At 43.9% G+C, this 26,573-nt stretch overlaps 1 protein-coding gene across 1 annotated transcript in view; it reads left to right on the top strand.

The window, feature by feature from the left end:
* Positions 1–26,573, top strand: part of LOC124612390 (spondin-2-like) — a 624,943-nt gene that overhangs the window by 472,528 nt on the left and 125,842 nt on the right. Inside the window, exon 4 of the mRNA XM_047140568.1 lies at positions 14,816–14,995. Coding sequence (XP_046996524.1) covers positions 14,816–14,995 — 180 coding nt within the window. The remainder of the gene's footprint in view (positions 1–14,815; positions 14,996–26,573) is intronic.

Genomic DNA, 26,573 nt, shown 5'->3' on the forward strand with positions numbered 1-26,573 from the left:
TTTATATACGCTTTCTCCTTTACAGATGAACCACACTTTGCCGGCCGGCGTGGCCGAGCGATTCTAGGCGCTTCAGTCAGGAACCGAGCGACCGCTACGGCCGCAGGTTCGATTCCTGCCTCGGGCATGGATGTGAGTGTCGTCCTAAGGTTAGTTAGGTTGAAGTAGTTCTAAGTTCTAGGGGACTGATGACCTCAGGTGTTAGGTCCCATAGTTCTCAGAGCCATTAGAACCATTAGAATTAGAACCACACTTTCCTAAAAGTCACCCAATTAACCGAAGTCGACCACTCGCCTTCCCTAGTACCGTGCTTATGTGAATGAGATTTTAGGCCAATTGTGCCCGACACCATTGCAAAAGGGCTTGTTGGTGCACAGAAGTCAATGGTAGTCAGAGCAATGGGCACCGTGAGGTCAGCCAGCTTTCTGTTAGCCGCCTATTAATGACCTTGTGATCATTGAAGCGTAAGTTGCATGTCGGATTAATGATAGCAATGAATCCAGGGCTCTGAGTGCCTCTTTGACGATTGCACGTTCTGTCGTCTCTCTAGCTTGGCCGCTTCTTCCTTGAAGCCGAGTTCGGCCATGAGTCACCCGTTCCCGCCAACATCGTCGAGTAGTTAGCATCGCTCCTACTCAACTATCGAGCGATTCGCTGATTACTCCAAAATGGCTTTGAGCACTATGGGACTCAACTTCTGAGGTCATTAGTCCCCTAGAACTTAGAACTAGTGAAACCTAACTAACCTAAGGACATCACATACATCATGCCCGAGGCAGGATTCGAACCTGCGACCGTAGCAGTCGCGCGGTTCCAGACTGAGCGCCTAGAACCGCTAGACCACCGCGGCCGGCTGATTACTCCAGTTGGCTTCTTTGGGATCAAATCTGCGTCCTCTCTCAAATGCTGACATCTGCGCATATTGTTCACGCGACTGTCTACGATGCGTAGTTGACGTTCAGCTGAGTACACGGGACGAAATTCACGAAGACTTTATGCCCTGGTATCAGCATGTCCTCTGTGTACAATCCTTTGCAGCTGCGCGGTGAAATTGCGCTGCAGCGCAACACATTCATCCATCGACCGCCGAAGATCACGAACTTGTGTTTTCCGTCCATACCTACATGGTCATCAATTTGTATAACTCGTTCGTGATGCGTCGACACGTCCGTGCTCGCATGCCGACTTTGCTTTTATTCTTAACGCGCCTACCTGCGAAGCATTTACGGATTGAAATTCGCAAAGACTTTATGCCCTGGTATCGATATGTAGTTCAGTAGTTGCAGGGGCAACAGTCTGGATGATTGACTGATCTGGCCTTGTAACATTAACCAAAACGGCCTTGCTGTGCTGGTACTGCGAACGGCTAAAAGCAAGGGGAAACTACAGCCGTAATTTTTCCGAGGACATGCAGCTTTACTGTATGATTAAATGATGATGGCGTCCTCTTGGGTAAAATATTCCGGAGGTAAAATAGTCCCCCATTCGGATCTCCGGGCGGGGACTACTCAGGAGGACGTCGTTATCAGGAGAAAGGAAACTGGTGTTCTACGGATCGGAGCGTGGAATGTCAGATCCCTTAATCGGGCAGGTAGGTTATACAATTTAAAAAGGGAAATGGATAGGTTAAAGTTAGATATAGTGGGAATTAGTGAAGTTCGGTGGCAGGAGGAACAAGACTTTTGGTCAGGTGATTACAGGGTTATGAATACAAAATCAAATAGGGGTAATGCAGGAGTATGTTTAATAATGAATAACAAAATAGGAGTGCGGGTTAGCTACTACAAACAGCATAGTGAACGCATTATTGTGGCCAAGATAGACACAAAGCCCATGCCTACTACAGTAGTACAAGTTTATATGCCAACTAGCTCTGCAGATGATGAAGAAATAGATGAAATGTATGACGAGATAAAAGAAATTATTCAGGTAGTGACTGGAATCCGTCAGTAGGAAAAGGGAGAGAAGGAAACATAGTAGGTGAATATGGATTGGGGGAAGGAATGAAAGAGGAAGCCGCCTTGTAGAATTTTGCACAGAGCATAACTTAATCATAGCTAACACTTGGTTCAAGAATCATAAAAGAAGGTTGTATACCTGGAAGAATCCTGGAGATACTAAAAGGTATCAGATAGATTATATAATGGTAAGACAGAGATTTAGGAACCAGGTTTTAAATTGTAAGACATTTCCTGGGGTAGATGTGGATTCTGACCACAATCTATTGGTTATGAACTGCAGATTGAAACTGAAGAAACTGCAAAAAGGTAGGAATTTAAGGAGATGGGACCTGGATAAACTAAAAGAACCAGAGGATATAGAGAGTTTCAGGGAGAGCATAAGGGAACAATTGACAAGAATGGGGGAAAGAAATACAGTAGAAGAAGAAGAATGGGTAGCATTGAGGAATGAAGTAGTGAAGGCAGCAGAGGATAAAGCAGGTAAAAAGACGAGGACTAGTAGAAATTCTGGGGTAACAGAAGAGATACTGAATTTAATTGATGAAAGGAGAAAATACGAAAATTCAGTAAGTGAAGCAGGCAAAAAGGAATACAAGCGTCTCAAAAATGAGATCAACAGGAAGTGCAAAATGGCTAAGCAGGGATGGCTAGATGACAAATGTAAGGATGTAGAGGCTTATCTCATGAGGGGTAAGGTAGATACTGCTTACAGGAAAATTAAAGAGACCTTTGGAGAAAAGAGAACCACTTGCATGAATATCAAGAGCTCAGATGGCAACCCAGTTCTAAGCAAAAAAGGGAAAGCAGAAAGGTGGAAGGAGTATATAGAGGTTCTATACAAGGGCGATGTTCTTGAGGACAATATTATGGAAATGGAAGAGGATGTAGATGAAGATGAAATGGGAGGTATGATACCGCGTGAAGAGTTTGACAGAGCACTGAAAGAACTAAATCAAATCAAGGCCCCGGGAGCAGACAACATTCCATTAGAACTACTGACAGCCTTGGGAGAGCCAGTCCTGACAAAACTCTACCATCTGGTGAGCAAGATGTATGAGACAAGCGAAATACCCTCAGACTTCTAGAAGAATATAATAATTCCAATCCCAAAGAAAGCAGGTGTTGACAGATGTGAAAATTACCGAACTATCAGTTTAATAAGCCACGGCTGCAAAATACTAACACGAATTATTTACAGACGAATGGAAAAACTCGTAGAAGCCGACCTCGGTGAAGATCAGTTTCGATTCCGTAGAAATGTTGAAACACATGAGGCAATACTGACCTTACGACTTATCTTAGAAGAAAGATAAAGGAAAGGCAAACCTACATTTCTTGCATTTGTAGACTTAGAGAAAGCTTTTGACAATGTTGACTGGAATACTCTCTTTCAAATTCTGAAGGTGGCGGGGGTAAAATACAGGGAGCGAAAGGCTATTTACAATTTGTACAGAAACTAGTTGGTAGTTATAAGAGTCGAGGGACATGAAAGGGAAGCAGTGGTTGGGAAGGGAGTGAGACAGGGTTGTAGCCTCTCCCCAATACTATTCAATCTGTATATTGAGCAAGCAGTAAAGGAAACAAAAGAAAAATTCGGAGTAGGTATTAAAATTCATGGAGAAGAAGTAAAAACTTTGAGGTTCGTCGATGACATTGTAATTCTGTCAGAGACAGCAAAGGACTTGCAAGAGCAGTTGAACGGAATGGACAGTGTCTTGAAAGGAGGATATAAGATGAACATCAACAAAAGCAAAACGAGGATAATGGAATGTAGTCTAATTAAGTCGGGTGATGCTGAGGGAATTAGATTAGGAAATGAGACACTTAAAGTAGTAAAGGAGTTTTGCTATTTAGGGAGTAAAATAACTGATGATGGTCGAAGTAGAGAGGATATAAAATGTAGAATGGCAATGGCAAGGAAAGCGTTTCTGAAGAAGAGAAATTTGTTAACATCGAGTACAGATTTAAGTGTCAGGAAGTCGTTTCTGAAAGTATTTGTATGGAGTGTAGCCATGTATGGAAGTGAAACATGGACGATAACTAGCTTGGACAAGAAGAGAATAGAAGCTTTCGAAATGTGGTGCTACAGAAGAATGCTGAAGATAAGGTGGGTAGATCACATAACTAATGAGGAGGTATTGAACAGGATTGGGGAGAAGAGAAGTTTGTGGCACAACTTGACTAGAAGAAGGGATCGGTTGGTAGGACATGTTTTGAGGCATCAAGGGATCACAAATTTAGCATTCGAGGGCACCGGTGAGGGTAAAAATCGTAGAGGGAGACCAAGAGATGAATACACTAAGCAGATTCAGAAGGATGTAGGTTGCAGTAGGTACTGGGAGATGAAGAAGCTTGCACAGGATAGAGTAGCATGGAGAGCTGCATCAAACCAGTCTCAGGACTGAAGACCACAACAACAACAACAACATCGATATGTCCCCTGTTTACTATCCTTCCGAGCTGCGCGGTGTAACTGCGATGCAGCGTCACACATTCATCCATCGGCCGCCAGAGTTTACAGTTTTGTATCATCCGTCGATACCTGTATGAATATCAGTTTGTGGCCAATTTGCGTATCTACTTTGTAGTGTGTCTTTTTTTCGTGTATTTTACCCTTCGCAGTTCCGTGAAGTCTGAAGTCAGTTAATAACCATGAATTCTGTGTGACTCGATCACTTAGGCTGAAAATCAGTATCCACGAACTTGAAAGCAATATTATAGATTTTTTAAAATTATTTTTATCTCCTATTTCAAAGGTAGAGCGGACTATGCGAGTAGTGACCCATCGAAGAGTCCGGGATTTTTGAGCGAAACAATAGACGAGCTAGTAAATGAAGATGAGAAGGGAGATATGGTACTGTGAAAAGATTTTGACAGAGCTGTGCAAGACATAACTCTAGCAAGGCTCCTGCAGTAGACGACATTCCCTTAAAATTACTGTGATCCCTGGGAGAACCAGCCATGTCAAAACTATTGAACGTGGTGTTTAAACTGAATGAGAAAGAAACATTACGTAATAATTCCAATTCCAAGGAAAGTAGGTACTTACAGTGTGCATACTACCTAACGGTTATTTTAATAAATCATTATTGCGAAATGGTGATAAGAATTACTTAGAAAAGAATCGAAAAACTGGTAGAAGTCGACCTCGAGGAACTTCAGTTTGGGTACCAGAGAAATGTAGGAACACGCGAGGCAATACTCATCCTACGACATATCTTCGAAGATAGATTGAAGAAAGGCAAACCTAAGGTTACAGCGTTTGGAAACGTAGAGAAATCTTTTGATAGTGTTCTCTGGACTACAGTCTGTGAAATTTTGCCGGTGGCAGGGTTAAACAGAGGGAGCAAAAGATTATTTACAATTTCTGCAGAAACCAGACTGCAGTTGTAAAACTCGTAGGACGCGAAATGGAAGCGGTTTATGAGGAGAGAGAGTCAGACAGGGTGGTAGCCTATCCTCGATGTTATTCAGTCTCAACATTTAGCAAGTAACAAAGCAGAACAAGGAGAAGTTTGGAAAGAGAGATAAAATCCAGGGAGAACAAATAAAAAATTAGAGGTTTGCTTACGATACTGTAATTCCATCAGAGATAATAATGGAATTGGAAGATCAGTTGAAAGGAATGGGTAGAGTCTTGGGAAAAGGTTATAAGATGGAAATCAACAAAGTTAAAACAAGGGAAATGGAATATAGTCAAATTAAATTAGGAGCTGTTGAGGCAAACAGACTAGGAAATTAGACACTAAAGTTATTTTGCTGCCAGAATACTAAAATTCATTTGTTACTTTATAAATGAATTGTGGTATTTTGGCAGCAAAATGACTGATGATAGCCGAAATAAAAAGGGTATAAAATGCTGAATGGCAACAGCTAGAAAAGTGTTTCTAAAAAAGTGGTATTTTTAACATCTAATATAAATACGAATGTTACGAATTCTTTTTTGAAGGTATTTGTCTGGAATGTAGCCTTATACGTAAGTGAAACTTGAACGATACGCACTTCGGTCAAGAAGAGAATAAAAGCTGTTGAAATGTACTGCTACAGAAAAGTTCTGGAAATCTGACAGGTAGGTTAAGTAACTAATAAGGTGGTACCGAATAGAATCGAGGAAAAAAAAATTTTTTGGCACAACTTTACTAAAATAAGAATCGGTTGATAGTACACTTCAACAGGCATCAACTATTAGTCAGTTTGGCAACGAATGGAGGTGTACGGTGTGAAAATTGTAGAGGGAGGCCTAAACATGAATACAGTAAGCAGGTTGAATATCAGTAGATATTCAGAGATAAAGAGATTTGCACAGGATACACTAGTGTGGAGAACTGCATCAAACCTGTCTTCTGACGAACACACAACAACAACGACAACGAAAGCCACCTTGTCTACGTCAACTCTTCTTTTATTAGTGCGTTAACAAGAGTCGAATTCCCTGAGAAGGCAAGCAATGTGGTCGTAGTTCGTAAGACGTATTCATTCCAGTAAAATATACCACATCGAAGGGGGAAATCCGTAGAGCAGTAAAGAGAAGGCCGCTGTAAAAATTCTCGTCTGTCGAGAATCCAACGACCGACATTCACTTCAGAGCCGGGGGTATGGCTCTGTATCTGTATCAGATTCTCTTGGCAATACATCTCTGAAAAATCCTTTGAATCCACTTCGGTCGATCACAGTAAGTAAAACCTGATTGGATACAGTGGGAGCGTTAGTTCCCGGAGAGCTGCATTATTCTTTTACAAGACAGATAAAAACTGCAGCTACAAATCCGTACCGGACGAGATACCGTGCAGCAAAATTTTACTCGGTTAAATTTTAGGCTGTAACCATACTTTCTAAAGATTCTCGACAAAATTGCTGGGTCTCTTTTACGGCTCTCCGCTGTGTAATGTAACACGACACTCTTCCGAGTGAACTGGATGTTCTCCGTAAGCTCGTAACATTTCCAAATGATCACATGTGTGGCAGAGCTAGGTGACACCTAAATTATGCGCGCCGAGTTAATCTTCAGCGGGGGAGCTGGCGCAGCGCCAATACGTTGGTCCGGAATTCAGGCGGACCCATTACCATTTCCCTTTCCGTTCGCTCTAATTTTCGCTTCCCTTCGTCTCATAAACCGCTCCTTGAGGAAAAAAACCCAGTGCTCCACCGCTGCAGGAAGAAAAACTCTGCTTCAGATCCCGATCTACGTAGTATTACTGGAGTCCCACTCACAATCAATAAAATCCTACAAACAAGAGATCTACAAACAGATTGTCTTCCTACTTCTCTCAGAACTGTTGTTCCAGCTCTCTTGATGCAGTAGGTATACGGTGCCTTCTGAGCAACTCGTTGATTTCAGTCTCCTACTAGCACAGGTGCCGGCCGGGGTGGCCGAGCGGTTATAGGCACTACAGTCTGGAACCGCGCGACCGCTACGGTCGCAGATTCGAATCCTGCCACGGGCATGGATGTGTGTGATGTCCTTAGGTTAGTTGGGTTTAAGTAGTTCTACGTTCTAAGGGACTGATGACCTCAGAAGTTAAGTCCCATAGTGCTCAGTGCCATTTGAACCAACTAGCACATTAACAGATACCCAAACACACACTAGGACTTCAATATTTGTCTGGAACGTCTTGTTGAAAACTAGCAAACTCCCTCCCATCCCGGTTTCGAGATATTTGCCTTCGTTTAAATACGTATGGCGGAAGTGAAGACGCCTCCTCCTTCTCTAAAAATTGCTCCAGCATCGTACACGTACACACCATCGACGTCTGTGTACGTTATTAGAGTTTCAGATGTCTGTGATAGATGCAGAATGCATTAGTGTGTTATATAAGGGGCCTGAACAGCGTCAGATACTGACTGACCAATGTGAAGAACAAGGAGATACCACACACTCGTATGATACAGCATTATCAGCACCTGACAGAGTTTGAAAGCGGCATCAATGTGGGTCTCCATTTGGTCAGCAGGTTGGATCGTGCAGTGTCCAGATTTGTGGGGCACAAAAAAAAACACACACACACACAGAAGTTTAGCTGTGTATTGTAGTGTTGACAAAAATATCCGTCTTTTGACTATACTGTTGGTAAGCATTTGGTAAAAACTATATAGTATAATCCTGACTGCACTTTTTGTAGTTTACGTACAATATATGTGTGCATTATCCATCAAAATACTCATCGGAGCCTTCTCCATTACGTAAAATGTTTTCTGAAATTAACCTGCAGTTTTAGTTTATATGATAAAATGTTGTTAACTGTGGCACGAACGCAAGTGTTAGGTTACGCTATAGCTCTGTCTATTGTTACAACCTTTATTTGGCATTCTCATTCGTTAGCTTCCCCTACTCTCAAATGAGTATAAAATTTTTCTCAGAGCAAATTAGGTTCTTGGTTCATTGCTTCGACCATAAGTAGGTCATACATCCATAGCGTGAAACACAATGTTCTTAGAAAAAGTACGAAATCCGGCTAACAGATGGCACACGGCATCGAATGATAATTGTCGCTTTGACTTGCTACTTGCGACTTCTAGCTGCGACTTGTCACTGAAGTTATAGCCAGGCTCAATAACAAAACATAGGTTCACGGAAAGAAGGACGAAATTCGGCCATCAATAGCATATGGCGTTGAATGTTAAATGCTCCTTGCGACTTCTGGTTGTGACTGATATCGCATCCAGATGTTGTTGTTACATCTTCAACTTCTCAGTCAATGTGGTCTGTAACAGCCTCACACACAGTATATCGCTACCTGCCGCGGCGCAGGGATCGGCATGCGTGCTGTTGTCGGGTGCGCGGAACATAAAATAACCAGCGGCACAGTAATACAATGACGGGGAAAAAATCCAACACCAAAAAATAATCAGTGTAGAGCTACGAAATTTTCGGGACACATTCGTCTTGGTAACATTTGTATGTGATTAATATTGCAAGATCACATGGTAATGTAAGAGTGAGACAAGCCAGTGCAAATCTGAAATGTCGGTACATTAATAACCGATGTATCTCTCAGAATGTTGAATTAAAGCATGGAAACGTGCATGCATCATGATGCACAGGTGCCGGCTGTCAGTTTGTGGGATGGAGTTCCATACTTGTTGCACTTGGTCAGGCAATACACGGACGTGTAATGCTGTTTGTGGATGACAATGGAGTTATCGTACGATGATGTCCCGTATGTGCTCTATTGGAGACAGATCTGGTGGTCAAGCATGCCAAGGCAACATGTTTACATTCTGTGGAGCACGTTGGATCACAGTACTGGTATGTAGGCGAGCGTTAACCTGTTGAAAAACATCCCCTGGAATTCTGTTCATGAAAGGGAGCACTACAGGTCGAATCACCATACTGACGAACAAATTTGCAGTCAGGATGCGTGGGATAACCACGAAAGTGCTACTGCTGTCATACGAAATCGCACCCCAGACCATAACTTCACGTGCAGGTCCTGTGTGTCCAGCACGCAGGCAGGTTGCTTGCCAGCGCTCAACTCGCCCCCTTCTAATCAACGTAGGATCATCAGTGACCTCGAGGCAGAACCACCTTTCATCAGAAAACACAGCAGACCTTCACCATGGTCTCCAATGAGCTCTCTCTTGATCATTCTGAAGTCGCAAATGGCGGTGGTTTGGAGTCAGAGGTACGCTCGCTACATGGAGTCTGGCTCAGAGCTGTCCCTGAAGTAACCTATTTGCAACAGATCATTGTCTCACTGTGGTGCCAACTGCTGCTCAAATTGCTGCTGCAGATGCAGTGCGATGCGCCAGAGTCTTACGCCCAATACGACGGTCTTCTCTCTCGGCAGTGCCACGTGGTCATCCCGAGTCAGGTCTTCTTGCGACCGTACATTCTCGTGACCATCGCTACCAGCAATCATGTAGAGAGGCTACGTTCCTGACAAGTCTCCCTGGAATATCACGGAAGGAACATCCAGTTTCTCGTAGCTCTATTACACGACCTCGTTCAAACTCAGTGAGGTTCTAATAATGGCGTCTTTGTCGTCTTAAAGGCATTCTTGATTACCATCTACTCACCACGCCCAATCTCAAAGGTAATTAGCATGTATTTAAAGCAAAACTAATCTGTTTCATCGTAGTGGTTCTACTCGCACGACTCGTATGCTACGCAAGGTATCTGAAGAGACATCGTCTTTCAGATGTAGAAAACATGCCTACCGACTTTCGTTTATGTCGTATAACCTCTTCTTGGTGTTCCAATTTTTTTTCCCGTCAGTCTAGTATGTTATGGGACAGTAGTTATTTATCGTGCTGTTGTACAGACCGACAGCGTGTATAGTTAGAAACTAGTAGCCCGACGTGTTATGAACATTCGTACATGCTTGTCCTTCTACGACGAAGGTTTTCGACCTTTACACGGACTCAGCAATGCGGGAATCCCTGCCACGAGGGCGTTAGTAACGCAGCGTTTTTCGTGGCCCGATATACAGGACTGCCATTGAAGGACCCACACTTGCACTCCAGCCAGAAGTGCAAAGTAACACATATGAGCTCTGTTCGGAAGTTTTGACATTCCAGTGTCACGATTCTCACGCATCCACCGACAGCGGCTGCGTGTTAACCAATGGCACTGCCTCACACAGATCACCAGATACAGCAGGTGACTGAAACTATTCCCACTGTCAACAAGACCTATAGAGAATGTGGCGCGCTCATTCTTCTACGATTGGATTTCACGTTTTGGCCATCACCAGCAAGTGGCTTCCGAGCAGGGCCGGCAGTGGAAGTCAGAAATATTTCGTACAATGGCCCGGGTGTAAGGAATACACGTGACAAGGACTTCACCATATCACGCAGTCGCAAACGGCATTGTTCAGTAACTACAGATGACGAATTTGTGGATTAATGCCCTCCAGTTAGTGCTGTTGGGATTACGCAGTGCATTAAAAGATCTGCAGGGGCGGCTGGTACATGGCAAACTTTTGCATCTATCATGTTGCTCAAGATTTTCTCGCGGAACTGCGGGAGCAAATGGAGGTCATCCGTCCGAGTGGAACTATACCGCACAGAAAATAGGCCGCCTTTGTTTTCAAAGATCTGGGAAACACAGTAGCACGTTTTCCTCCAAAGGGGCCCACAGCACAGATCAGTGCAGCCGTCCAACCAAGCCCCATAAACAGATACGCGACGATATGATTGAACACTCACAATCTATATTAAAGAGGTGGACACAACTGATCGGTCAAGCTACACTACCTTAGTGCAGAAATACGTGGTCGTTGTCGACGCTCATAAACAACTTGTTTCAGTCGACGTCACACATGTTCGATTGGTTACATGCACACGAAATAGGCGGGCCATTCCATTTCCGTGATCGCAACATGCTGAAGAAAAGTGTTCAGCAGAACCGCACGATGAGTACGTGAGTTATCACTGATCTCGAAAACTGTCTCCAAAAGAGCTGCTGACACTATCCCACTATTAGCTAAGAATCTCGTCCCTGCACTGTAGAGGAGAGAGATTACCCTTAATAACTACGAGAGGCGCACGTTGGCCTCATGAAATGCCAGCCCAGAACATCACTCCACCACCACCTTGTTGCACGTGTGGGACAGCGCTGGAGGCATTCTATATTGGCGGGATACCTTCAAACACGTTGTCCGCGATTATCAGGGTACGAACAGATCCGAGTTTCGTCCATTGGCAACAAGCGACGCTGATCCTAGGGCTTCCATTCCACATGATATCTTGCCATACGTAACGGTGTCCACGCTGTTGTAACGTACGTCGTGGTGCTCGTCATGAATCATGCAATCGTTCCCCAATAGTTTGATGCCATACATGAACTGCTGTAGCCTCTTCGAATGCCAAATTCTGATCTGGAGCACTCAGCCCAAGGGTCTTTTGACTCGTAGATATCGATTATTCTGTGCACCTCTCAAACGTGGATGGCCTATGCGAGGCAGTCCTTAATACTACCAGCCAATTAGAACCGGATCTATATCCGCACCACAAGACTTTGACTCCGGTACACACGACGAGAAACTTACCCGGTTGACAAAGCTTCTGCGCACAGCACGACGATGCGGACCCAATTTGCGTCGCGACTGTCGTTCGTGGCGTGATGTATGCTCACTTAGTTCAGTCCTCTCTAATGCGTACCTGTTGGCGCTATACTTTCAATTGAAATTCTGCAGTCCATTCGGCTGTGGCGTTCTACCCGTAGCCGACGCTCAAGGTAACTGTTTGTGTGTTTCCAAAAGACGTCAGTCGTCGCCTCCCCATCGGTATCGGAACAGTCAATACTTGCTCGACTTATGAGGGTGATGCAAAACTTTTGTTTATGTTTCTATAGGTCCATCACAGAGATGTGGATGCCGGACTGCGGCTGATCAACAACTCTTAGAGGAGGAAGTGGGGATTACCGTTTAACATCCCGTTTACAACGAAATGATCACAGACTGAGATCAAGTTCGGATTACGAAGAGTGGGGAAGGTAATCGACCGTGCTCATTTAAAAGAACCATCCCGGCATTTGCCTGGAGCGATTATGGAAATTACGGAAAACCTAAATCAGGACGGCCAGACGTGGATCTGAACCGTCGTCCTCCCGAATACGAGTCCAGTGTGCTAACTAACCACTGCGCTACCTCGCTCGGAAATAACTCGTAGAACAAGGACACCAACACCCATAATTCTAAGTAAAAAAAATTATTATTTAATCAAGCATTTTCGACGCTTCCTTTAGTGTCAGGGGCTTAACTAATTAAAAAAATTACAGCTGTTGATGCCCTTTGTTTATGTGTACACAACTGTGTTACTGAAACATTGGATTTTCTGAATTTTATATAAAGAGTTCTGTGTTCTTAGTTACGACGTCATACAGAGTAAGACGGAATACAGTTACTGCGACTGAAAACCTTCTTGTGCTTGGTGATGGTTAGTAAGAATCGAATTTGGTAGGTCCTCGCACTGCCTGTCGATATGTTTCTCGACAAGAAGGATAGTCATAAAGTTTCATCTATCTGCTACAGTAAACAAATAAATAAATAAAACAAATAATTAATTTTTTTGTTTGCAAGTACCAGTCTACAGTCTCGGTAAAGATTAAAATTCCCTACACACAATACCGTAACATGTCGCTTGAGGACCTTATACGAAATGACCATCCCACTAATGAAATGGAGGCAGGTTGCGCCATTTTGTTTCGGTCCAGCTAGCGGCTTCCTACGAAACTGTGATGCAGTGGTTACCAAGTGTACCTGTAAACAACCAACAAGTTAATTACGTAACTTTGATTTGTTTCTGAAGAGCGTCCGCCTTGAGCAAAACACTTTTTTTTCTTTTTCTTTTTATTCCACAAACATGTTTCGCTAAAGTTTTAGCATCATCAGCAGGTTTTTGTTATGTTCTATAAAACAGGAAAAACGCTTTTTATTACTGTTACACATATAAATTTGAGTTTTTAAAGACAGTATTTACACATTTGAAAAACAGATACAATTTCTGTACATACGAGTATACCTTGTTATCATTCGCTGTGTATTTTTGGACTTTATGTAATTTAATGCACTTGTTTTGTTTCACGTTCTGTCATCTGCAACCATATGTAGAACAGTTATTTACTTCGAAAATTTACGACTGGGAATGTTATGGTTATGCCTACCATTAACTAATATTATGTGGAAGAGAGTGTGTGTGTGTGTGTGTGTGTGTGTGTGTGTGTGTGTGTGTGTGAGTGTTTGCAGTATGTTTCACTTTCATTTTTTCTGAAGAAAACTATCAAATACAAATTTCCATAACTGAAAGAAAGCAAGTAAACGAGTAGACAGTTCTCTGCAATTGAACTCTGTTCGCTGTCCTCAAAAAGCTATCAGACAACAACAGCCCTTAAACACCCGAAACATCCCTTGCAAACCACATGCACGCACATACACACACACACACACACACACACACACAATAAATAAAAAGATAAATAAAGTGAAATAAGAAAAAGTAATAATTAATAAATAAGAGTCACAGCCATTCACTCTTTCTCTCTTTCTCCCTCTCCCTCTCCCTCTCCCTCTCTCCCTCCCTCTCTCTCGCTCTCTCTCTCTCTCTCTCTCTCTCTCTCTCTCACACACACACACACACACACACACACACACACACATACACACATACACACACTACAAAGATTCAAAACTCTCGCCCAGAAAACATTCAATATTCAGCTGTCCATCATCTTGTTTCTGTCATTTGTAAACACTAACACGAAAAGTTACTTCCTTCACGGTGAAGATAATGGGGAAACCAACGAAAGTAAGAAACAAATTTGGAAACACGCACACACACACAAACACACACACACACAATCCTCCACATAAAAGTAGTTAAAATCTGTGGAGCAAGACAACTACATTAAATTACCTAAAATCCAGGGACTCCACAGCATGTGGTAACAAGGTGTGTGTACAAAAATTTTGTATGTTCTTGAAATATCTACATACTGTCTTTAGAAACTAAAATGAATGGGTGTACCAGTAGTAAAAAGGACTTGTGCTGTTTCATAGAAGATTACAAAAATCGACTGATGATGCTGAAACCTCTGCGAAAGATATCCGGGGAATAAAAAGTAAAAGAAAAAAAATTTGTTTTTCTCAAGGAGGACCCTCTCCAGAAACAAATCTATTTGTAAGCAAATCCGGACAGGAGAGCTTCAAGCTCAATAAGAATACGTAACTCTCTTTTTTCGAGTTAGTAACTTAAAATATTATGGGTCCCCCTCGTGCAGCGATCCTCGGCCAGTAAAGACTGTCCTGAAAGCATCACTTTATGTGGGTGTTGATGCCTTCTTGTGCCTCAGTTGCTATTCCTTGTAAGACTGTAGACTATTGTTTTTTCTTAACGTTGTGGACGGTGTGTTGCAGGCGGACCCGCTGGACGCGGGCACGGACAACGGCTTCACGTTCACGGCGCCCAACTGGCGCACCGAGCCGCCGGGCCCCGTCTACCGCATCACCAGCCGCGCGCCCGCACACCCGGCCGGCTCCTTCTACTACCCACAGCTGGACGAGCTGCCGCCCATCGCCACCTTCCAGATCATCAAGGTGCGTGCGCCACACAGCTGACTCTCCCTCTCCCTCTGCCTCTGCATCTGGCGTAACGAGTTGTCTTCGACAGAATGATCTCATCCATGTCAGTCATCCGTCGTATAGTTGTTTTTTAACTCATCTCTGTCTTCATGTTCTATAGTTTTGACTTGGGCGCGTATGACGCCAGTTGTTTTTTGCGCCCTAAAGCAAAACAAAACCAAATCAACACTGATGAGCCAAAACATTATGGCCACCTACTTAATGGGCTATTTGTCCATCTCTGGAACTAAATACATCACTGGTTCTGCGTATCAGGGATCCGGAAATTCGTTGGTAGCTTTCTGGTGGTATGTGGAATTACATGTCTAAGCACAGGTCATGTAATTCGCGTAAATAACGGGCTGCTAACTTGCGTACGCGGTGATGGCGTCCGACAGCGACCCAGATGGCTTCCATAGGATTTACGCCAGTCAAATTTTGTCGTTGATACATCAACGTGACTTCACTATAATCTCCCCAAACCACTGTAGCACGGTCCTAGTTCCGGGATATGGACAATTATACTGATGAAGGATGACATCGCCGTGAGGGAAGGAATGCACGTGGTTCACAGCTGTCAACGTCACTTCGATTACTACCACAGGTCCCATGCAAGCGTAGGAGAATGTCTCCCGTAGCATAATCCTGCTCCCACGAGCCTGCGCCCGTGTCGCACTGCACGTTTTGAGCCCTCGTTCACCTCGATGACGGCGTTTGTCCAGACGACCATCGACTTAATGTAGAAGAAAAGTGATTCACCCGAACAGACGATACGTTTCCATTCATCGACGGTCGAGTCCCGATTCTCCTTTGCCCTCTCCAGTCGCGTTAGAGGATGCCTTTGGGTCAACATATTAACACGTAGGGGTGGTCTGCTGCGAAAACTCCATGTTCAACAATGTACGACGAACGGTGTGCTCCCAAACATTTGTGTGTACACCAGCCATGTCACCTTTCGGCAGAGATGCCACAGATCAACATCTAGCATACAATACACGGTAGACAAGCCTCCGAAACCACGTTCTGTGAAGAGTCGTGAATTTACAACCATTTAGCGCCGACTGGTAGTTTCACTGTCCTCCTATCTCTTTCCGTAGATGCTCACGACAGTAGCACGTGATCATTCGATCAGTTTCTCCGTTTTCGAGTTACTAGTGCACAGGCTCTGCATAATAATAATCTGACCTTTGCCAAATTCTCTTATCTCAACGGATTTCCCCATTTGCAGCCCATATTTCCCCCGTACGTGTCTGCTCTCCTTATATACTTTTGTTATCACGTCACGTGCTCGCAACGCCACGAGGCGGCATCCGACGTCGCGGTGGGGAATGGTCATAATGTTTTGGCTTATCAATGTACATCAGCATACATGTTCTGCTAACAACTGTGAAGCATAAAATACTAAATGGCTCTGAGCACTTAACTTGTGAGGTCATCAGTCCCCTAGAACTTAGAACTACTTACACCTAACTAACCTAAGGACATCACACACATCCATGCCCGAGGCAGGATTCGAACCTGCGACCGTAGCGGTCGCGCGGTTCCACACTGTAGCGCCTAGAACCACTCGGCCACCGACACGGCAGCATAAAATACGTACCGTGGTACCACATGCTGTGGTTTCTTCCTGTTCCAACTGCGTACGGATCGTGGGTAGAATGACTGCGTAAATACCGGGTGGCTATAATTAAAAGTGCAGCTACTCGCGATGTCCAGCGTGGTCTGTAACTATCGTGTTGGCGCGAAACTTGGTAGATACGCTAATGTGGATCCGATTCACGCTGCAAAAATAATTACTTCCAGTTTCGGAGACCAGGGGAAGATCTGGCGCTGTACAGTGTTTGTATGGCGGTATGGTATCCACAGTGTCATTTGACAAGCCATAACGTAAGTGACAGTATGGCTATCGGTCAGAGAGATCGTGCGCTGTTAGTGAAACTATTTTATGTGAACGGCAGCAATTAAAGTACTGCATTGAGAGAGTGTCGTCGACTGAAAGTCTGAGGAGAGGCCAGATGTCATTAAATGGTTTAAAAAGGATGACACGGGTGACCTTGGTGTGACACCCGGAAGAGGAAGACGCCTCATCCCAGTGGAAGTTACTGACGAGCTTGCTATTACTGTAACTGACCATGCGGCACGTGTCCCATGTAGTAATAGTGCTCGTGCACTTTTACGAAAATTATCCATCGCATGGCCAACAGTATGGAAAGTTTTGCGATCTACTTTACACTGGTACCCGGACAAGATCCAGACAATGAATCAAGTGAAACCTCATGATCCGCAACGGCATTCTGAAATTGTTCGTCGGTTTCTGACTCGGATCGAAACTGATAACATGTGCCCGGGCAATATTCTATACAGTCACGAGGCACTTTTTACGCTCTAGGGTGCAATGAATACACAGAGCTACGGATTTTGTGGTACTGCTAAATCGCGTGTTGCGCACGAAGACCCACTGCAATCGCCGTATGTCACTGTGTGGTGTGGATTCAGAAGCACCTTTATTCTCGACCCGCTATTCTTCAAAGAAAATACAGCCAGAGGGCTCGTCAGGTGATGTCGGGACGCTATCGAGACACCCTTGTGCATAATGTGCTACCTCCTTTGGAAGAGCTCAAATGTGTGGAAACCACTGTTTTCATGCAAGATGCAGCAACACCTCGGATCGTTCGCCCAGTGAAAAATCTGCTTAATGCAACCTTCCGGCCGAGCGGTTCTAGGCACTTCAGTCTGGAACCGCGCTGCTGCTACTGTCGCAGGTTCGAATCCTGCCTAGGACATGGATGTGTGTGATGTCCCTAGGTTAGTTAGGTTTTAGTAGTTCTAAGTGCTTAGAGCCATTTGAACCGTTTTTGCAACCTTCCACGAACGTGTTATATTAAGAGGTATACCGGATGCATGGCCTCCAAGATCACGTGATAATCCTTGCGACTTTTGGCTCTTGAGATATCTAAAAGAACGCATTTATCAGGGACACGTTCGGTCTCTACCTCATATGAAGGCCAGTATTCAGGAACACTTAGTACAGTTCCACCAGAACTCTACGAACAATTATTGATTACGTCGTTTTACGGATGCAGCATTTCGCCGACATCTCCGGTGCTCATGCTGAACAAAGCGTGTAAGCGGAGGTTAATGATAAAATCAACATCATGCCTTTCCCACTTGTTTGACCCCTTCAGCCCACGTCGCGTTCGTAATCGATTACATACGTAAACACTTCTATACGTCTTTCTTGCATTCATAGAAGCAGATTTGCATCTGATGGTCAAACGTGGAACTAATTTTTTTCCGATAAATCGGTTCCGCATTAACACATTAGCATACCTACCAATTTTCGCTGTCACACGATAATTACACCCCTCACTGGACCTCCATCAGTAGCTACACTTTACTTAGGTATCTAAGTCGTTCAATAATTGGTATAATCTCGTCTTCGCTATCACTACGGGAGTGATACGCATGTAGATGATAACATCTACACGACTACATGACTACTCTGTGGTTGACAATTAAGGGCGTGATACTTAATTACTTATCTACCGTTCCGCTCTCGAATAGCGCTGAGGAAGAACGAGCAATTGAGTCATTTCGTGCGAGCTTTGATTTCTAGTATTTTATTACTACGATCGTTTCTCCCTACGCAGGTGGGCAACAGCAAAATATTCTGCAATTCGGAGGAGAAAACTGGTGATTCAAATTTAGCGAAAACATCTGGCAGCATCGTAAAACGCCTGTGTTTTAGTGGGTGTCACTACATCTCGCGTATCATGTCCGTGACAGTCACTCCCCTATTTCGGCACATTACAAAACGAGCTGCCCTTCTTTGAGCTTTTTCGATGATCACAACTGATGCGGATTCCACACCGCACAACAGTGCTCCAAAAGAAGGCGCATAAGAGCAGTGTAAACTGCCCCTTTGGTAGACCAGTTGCATTGTCTAAGTGTTCTGCCAATAAAACGCGTTCGCACAACATTATTTATGTGATCGTTACAATTTAAGTTGTTCGTAACTGTCATCCCTAGGAATTTAGTTGAATTGATAGCCTTTAAATTTGTATGATTTAATGTGTAACTGAAATTCCACGGACTCCTTTTAGTACTCATGTGGGTGACCTAACACTTCTTATTATCTAACATTTTGGCTCACCAACGTACCTCTACCATTTTTGTTTAATACTGGTTCATGAAATTTAGTAATAAATTGCGTCTATTTGTAAGAGTCTACAAATTCAGAATTTTCAACAGTTCTATGATACTTCCCTGCGAGTGAAACAAAAGCTAGATCGTTCGTGCCACATTCCTTCGTTAGCCCTATTTGGCATGAGATTTACACTCTTGAGCAGTATCAGATGGTTCAAATGGCTCTAAGCACTATGGGACTTAAAATCTGAGGTCATCAGTCCCCTAGACTTAGAACTACGTAAACCTAACTAACCTAAGGACATCACACACATCCATGCCCGAGGCAGGATTTGAACCTGCGGTCGTAGCAGCCGCGTGCTTGCGGACTGAAGCGCCTAGAACCGCTCGACCACAGCTGAGCGGTATCGTAAGACGGGACTCACAAGTGATTTCTAAGCAGTCCCCTTTGGAGATCGACAGTATTTTTCCAGTATCCAGTAAATGAATCGAAGCCCGCCACCTGCCTTACCTTAGACTGAGCCTGTGCCATTATTTATTTTCATTTCCTGCAAATGGTTACACTATACGTATGTAAAGTGTCTGTTCTTTCGGACATGTGCAAAAGAACTTACACTATACGTATGTAAAGTGTCTGTTCTTTCGGACATGTGCGAAAGAACAGACATCATTTTGATGCAGCAGCCATTATGAATTATAACGCAAAGGAATTACAGACATGGGCTGCGAGTGGACATTGATTTAAACCAATGGGACCGGGATTCGAACCAGTTTTCCTGCAAACTAGGCACATGCGCTGAGACCACTGAGACGTCCAGATACAGTGGTCAGTGCAACAGCACAGACTACCATAGCACGCCTCCCGTCAAACCCAAATTCTCAACTTATCGAAACACTACTAACGTAGTGTCCCTTCCCCATTATCTTCACTACTCGCGGCATTTCGCCGATTCCCATACGAGTTTGAGGCTGGTGTGCATCCGCACTGAAGAGATCACTGGCCATCCTCACCATAATTGTGTGTGTATCTATAACATTAGTAGTGTGTGGATAAGTTGAGTATTTGGATCTTACGGAAGGCGTGCTAGGACAGTCCGGCCAGTTGGGAAGACCACTGTGTCCAGATAGCTTAGTGTCAGAGCATCAGCCTAATAAGCAGAAGAACCGGGTTCCAACACTGGTCCAACACAAACTTTCAATATTCCCATCAATACCCACTCGCCGCCAATGTCTCTAACTCCCTCATGTCTAAAATTTTTACACTCATTGCAGAAAATTGTGTGAGTTACTGATTCCAGTCATCAATCATTGATTCTGTAATCATCGGACACTAAGTTTTTTTCGTTTGTGAAATGAATAATTTTACGTTACTGTACATTTAAAGCAAGTTGCCAATAACTGCACCACTTTGAAATCTCATCAACGTTAGGTCGAATACGTGTACAGTTTTTTCGGAATGAGTGTTATCGCTGGCCGTTGTGGCCGAGCGTTTCTAGGCGCTTCGGTCTGGAACCGTGCGACCGTTACGGTCGCAAGTTAAAATCCTGCCTCGGGCATGGATGCGTGTGATGTCCTTAGGTTAGTTAGGTTTGAGTAGTTCTGAGATCTAGGGGACTGATGACCTCCGATGTTAAGTCCCATAGTGCTCAGAGCCATTTGAACCATTTTTGAGTGTTATCATGCTCTGGTGTGCGAAACTTAATGACGAAAGTAACTTCCACATGATGTGTCACTTCCAACTAATATAGCTCGATGAAACATGGACCATACATGGAAAGAACTGCTGCAGTATAGTAGAAGGTAACTGAAAGAAATACGCAATGAGACGAAGTGAAATGACACATTTATTCAAAGACAATAATTACAAGGCATCGCGATTTATAATAGCCCACTGGGCACTAAAAACACGGGACATTGTGTTTAATACGGTGTGTGGCCACCACTGACGGTACTGCATGCTGTGCAACGAGCTCCCATGCTGCCCACACGGTTGGCTCAATTGTTCAAATGTGTGTGAATTCCTAAGGGCCCAAACTGCAGGGTTCATCGGACCCTACACTTAAACACTTCTTAAACTAACTTATGCTAAGAACTACACACGCACCCACGCCCGAGGGAGGACTCAAACCTGCGGCGGGAGGGACCGCGCAGCCCGTGACGTAGTGCCTGAAACCGCGCGGCGACTCCGCGCGCCACACCGTTGGTAAAAAGTAGTTGTGGTAGTGCGTTCCATTCCTCCACCAGTGGGGCTGACAACTGAAAGATCGTCGTTGGTGCTTCTGCACATACTGCAATGCATCTGCCCAACACATCTCACAAGTCGGTGGGGTTCAAGTCGGGGAAACGGATAGACCAGTCCATTTGCCGTATATCATCTCGTTTCACGAGCTTCTCCACCAGTGGACAAAGTTCAAAACCATCGTACAATATGCGTAGATGAGTATGTGCCAAGCAAGATCGTAAGAGATGGAAAAGAGCCACCGTGGTACAACAACCGAGGTAGAAAACTGCTGCGGAAGCAAAGGGAACTTCACAGCAAACATAAACATAGCCAAAGCCTTGCAGACAAACAAAAATTACTCGAAGCGAAATGTAGTGTGAGGAGGGCTATGAGAGAGGCGTTCAATGAATTCGAAAGTAAAGTTCTATGTACTGACTTGGCAGAAAATCCTAAGAAATTTTGGTCTTATGTCAAAGCGGTAGGTGGATCAAAACAAAAAGTCCAGACACTCAGTGACCAAAATGGTACTGACACAGACGATGACAGACTTAAGGCCGAAATACTAAATGTCTTTTTCCAAAGCTGTTTCACAGAGGAAGACTGCACTGTAGTTCCTTCTCTAGATTGTCGCACAGATGACAAAATGGTAGATTTCGAAATAGACGACAGAGGGGTAGAGAAACAACTAAAATCGCTCAAAAGAGGAAAGGCCTCTGGACCTGATGGGATACCAGTTCAATTTTACACAGAGTACGCGAAGGAACTTGCCCCCTTCTTGCAGCGGTGTACCGTAGGTCTCTAGAAGGGACGTCGAGCAGATGTGCAGAACTATAGACCTATATCTCTAACGTCGATCAGTTGTAGAATTTTGGAACACGTATTATGTTCGAGTATAATGACTTTTCTGGAGAATAGAAATCTACTCTGTAGGAATCAGCATGGTTTTCGAAAAAGACGGTCGTGTGAAACCCAGCTCGCGCTATTCGTCCACGAGACTCAGAGGGCCATAGACACGGGTTCACAGGTAGATGCCGTGTTTCTTGACTTCCGCAAGGCGTTCGATACAGTTCCCCACAGTCGTTTAATGAACAAAGTAAGAGCATATGGACTATCAGACCAATTGTGTGATTGGATTGAAGAGTTTCTAGATAACAGAACGCAGCATGTCATTCTCAATGGAGAGAAGTCTTCTGAAGTAAGAGTGATTTCAAGTGTGCCACTGGGGAGTGTCATAGGACCGTTGCTATTCACAATATACATAAGTTCACTGGGGCTTTTTGCGGATGATGCTGTGGTATATAGAGAAGTTGTAACAATGGAAAATTGTACTGAAATGCAGCGAATCGACGCATGGTGCAGGGAATGGCAATTGAATCTCAATGTAGACAAGTGTAATGTGCTGCGAATACATAGAAAGATAGATCCCTTATCATTTAGCTACCAAATAGCAGGTCAGCAACTGGAAGCAGTTAATTCCATAAATTATCTGGTAGTACGCATTAGGAGTGATTTAAAATGAAATGATCATATAAAGTTAATCGTTCGTAAAGCAGATGCCAGACTGAGATTCATTGGAAGAATCCTGAGGAAATGCGATTCGAAAACAAAGGAAGTAGGTTACAGTACGATTGTTCGCCCACTGCTTGAATACTGCTCAGCAGTGTGGGATCCGTACCAGATATGGTTGATAGAAGAGATAGAGAAGATCCAACGGAAAGCAGCGCACTTCGTTACAGGATCATTTAGTAATCGCGAAAGCGTTACGGAGATGATAGATAAACTCCAGTGGAAGACCCTGCAGGAGAGACGCTCAGTAGCTCGGTACGGGCTTTTGTTAAAGTTTCGAGAACATACCTTCACCGAAGAGTGAAGCAGTATATTGCTCCCTCCTACGTATATCTCGCGAAGAGACCATGAGGATAAACTCAGAGAGAGTAGAGCCCACACAGAAGCATACCGACAATCCTTCTTTCCACGAACAATACGAGACTGGAATAGAAGGGAGAACCGATAGAGGTACTCAAGGTTCCCTCTGCCACACACCGTCCGGTGACTTGCGGAGTATGGATGTAGATGTAGATGTAGATGCTGTTCGCTGCGGTCGCGTATTATCATCCGGAAAAAATGAACCCACGACCAAATGCACCATTGAGAAGACGGACGTGGGGAAGCAGTACAGTGTCAAAATAACGTGGACAAATTAGTGTACTGCATTCGTCGATTTGGAGGTCATTATATCAGTGAAACATTTCGCCTCGCCACATTGTATCTCATGCGCCATCATAACGATCATGCTCGACAGTGTACCTGTGTGCATTTTGCGATCCCATCTCTCGCCATATGAGGGCACGCCCAGCATTGTCGAACATGTTTGTTTCGGTAGGCCAGGTATTACGACGACATTGCACTACTGCCCCAGGCGTATTTTCAGGAGTGCATTCGGCCCGGAGTTCATTTTTGTTGATGATAATGCGTGATCGCATCGAACAGCACAGGTGGAGGAGGTTTTGGGACGAGATGATATTTGGCGAATGGACTAGGCTGTCTGTTCCCCCGACTTAAATCCCATCGAGGACATGTGGGATGTGTTGAGGAGCCGCACTGCAGCATTTCCAGAAGCTTCAACGACCATCTAGCAATTGTCAGCCGGTGGAGGAACAGTGGACGAACGGAACCATATACCACAAGAGGTCCTCACCAACCGTGTGGCCTGCATGAGAGAATTTTGCAGGATATGCATTGCCATCTTTGGTGATCACACGTTCCATTAAGAACCATGTCTCCCCTTTTTTAATGTCCAGGGGCGATCATCATGATAGCGGTAACTTCAGTGTAAGTATTGTCTTCGAATAAGACCGCCATTTCTGTTCGTTTCATTGCATACTTAGTTTATTTATCTTCTGTACTGTACTGCAGTAGTTCTTTCTACGTATGGTCCTCGTTTCATCGAGCTCCATTATGCGGCAGGGGCACATCATGCGAAATCTACTGGGGTCCTTAAGATTTGCACTCCAGTGTACATAACTGCATTATTTGGGAAAGGTGTGAAATTTCAGTTAATATTGTCTCACAGGTCATTAATATACAGCATGAACAACAAGGACCGATACACGCTACTCTGCGGTACCGCTGAAGTTATTTTACTTCTGCCGACGACTCTTCATTCAAGATAAATAGCATGGATTACAAAAACATCGGTCATGTGAAAACCAGTGCACACTTCTATTAAATAACATCCCGAGAGCCATGCATCAAGGCAGCCATGTGGATGCAGTATTTCTTGACTTTAGAAGAGTATTTGTTCCAGCCCCACACGTACGCATTGTTATCGAAAACACGATCCACCTGCTATCAAGCGAAATTTGTGACTGGACTGGAGTTTCCTGGGCAGGGAGCATGCAGCACGCTAACTGGGATGGAGAATCGTCGTCAGATGTAGAAATAACTTCAGATGTGCCGCAAAGAAGTGTTTTTGATCCTTTGTTGTATATGTTATATATTAATCACCTCACAGACATTATTAACGATAAGACTTGTCGCATATATGCAGTCATCTATACTGATGCAGTCACTACTGATTAAAGTTAAGTAATTTGCAGCTCATTTGTGTAATTTCAGCCTCTTTCTGCATCTTTTTCATTACCCACGCATCCGTTGATAATCACACTGTCGTCAGTGCGACGCTAAGCTCTGATTTTCCTTATTACTCTTTGATGCATGTATTTTACGACATTCGAGTGCAAATCTTCACTATAGTTCCAGGCGTTGGCCATTGTCATAATAAACTCATTAACAAACACGCATATGTAAAGAAAATTGATTAAACAACGGGAATATTTAGTGATATTAACTGTTATTTGAACGTATCTGCTCCTTAAAATACAAAACTTTTTCTTTTTTTTTTTACGTATCGCTGCTAGTCACAATTCTTGGTTACGTTGCTTACTGTATTTTAAGACTGCAACATGTTTCGTAATATGTCCTCCTCTCTTGATCTTAACATAGTTGTTCCTAGCCCCCGTGTGTTGTGAGCCGCTTCGTTCGTCAGATATAAGCGTCCTCTTATGGACTGTCCTCGCTCCATCAGGGTGAATCTGTGAAGTTTTGTTCTCCGCTGTTTTTTAATGTTGTATAGAAAACTTACAGGATGATGTTTTATAGAGTACGCGAGGTCATCAATAGAAACATGTTGCAATTTGAAAATAAAGTAAGCGGATAACCTTTTTACGAATATTAACCAAAAATATTGGAGACACAATATCTCTTTCGTCGCAACGGTGTGGGCGATGGACATTCTCGATCGTTTCGGATGGTGCGTCCTTTTCCCTGTTTTGTCACAAGAGCGTTCCATCCTTTCATTGAACTTGGATTCTGGTACAAATTCGCTAATCTTTTCACAAAAACTCGACCGGCACCCCATTCGTACAAATTCGCAATTCCTCTCACAAAGGCACCTTTGACAGCAGTCCGTGAGCTTTTCCGATGTCAGAGTAAGCTGAGCATTATATCGATGAGCCCGTGGCGCGCCCGCAGCTCCATCGTCCTGTCCGTCCTTTTGTTGGCGTTTTTAAGGCTGACTAGCCGTTTTCACGAACCCCTCTCTTTTGTTCTCTTCTGCGCACACAAAACGAGCTAATGCTCTGCCGTGTGCATGTGTGAATGTTTCATGCCTATAGACGAGTGCTGTTTATGGACATATTGTGTTTAATGGCTAATAGTGCTTACAAATAACGCGGAAGCAGGCAATTATTAGAGCCCAGCGGATGAAGTAAAAGAAGTGGTTACTCTGGCATTAACTAACATGTTACAACCAAACGTCAATAGAAATTACTCGATTTCTCCTTCTAATTTCGTCTAACATCAACACAGCAATTTGTAACAGAGAATTAAAAAAGCTGTCATAAACTTGAAGGTTGATTTGCAAATCACGGTGCCTTACTGCACATTGTCCACTAAGAGATGGTATCCACTTGCCTTCCTCCGAACCTCCGATTTCACTTTCAAATCAGTTATAAAGGAGCCTACAGTTTAATGTTGACTCTGAGCCGATATATAGCAAGATATTTTCCACACTAAGAAATCATTTCCAGAGGTGGAAGAAGCGATAAATTCCAGAAAAAATGCTGTGGCCAAACACGGTTTGAATCCTAGACGTCTGAATTTACCATCCCGTCTTCTTTAAATTTT

The sequence above is a fragment of the Schistocerca americana genome, chromosome 4, assembly GCF_021461395.2.
Source record: "Schistocerca americana isolate TAMUIC-IGC-003095 chromosome 4, iqSchAmer2.1, whole genome shotgun sequence".
NCBI classification, from domain to species: Eukaryota; Metazoa; Arthropoda; class Insecta; order Orthoptera; family Acrididae; genus Schistocerca; species Schistocerca americana.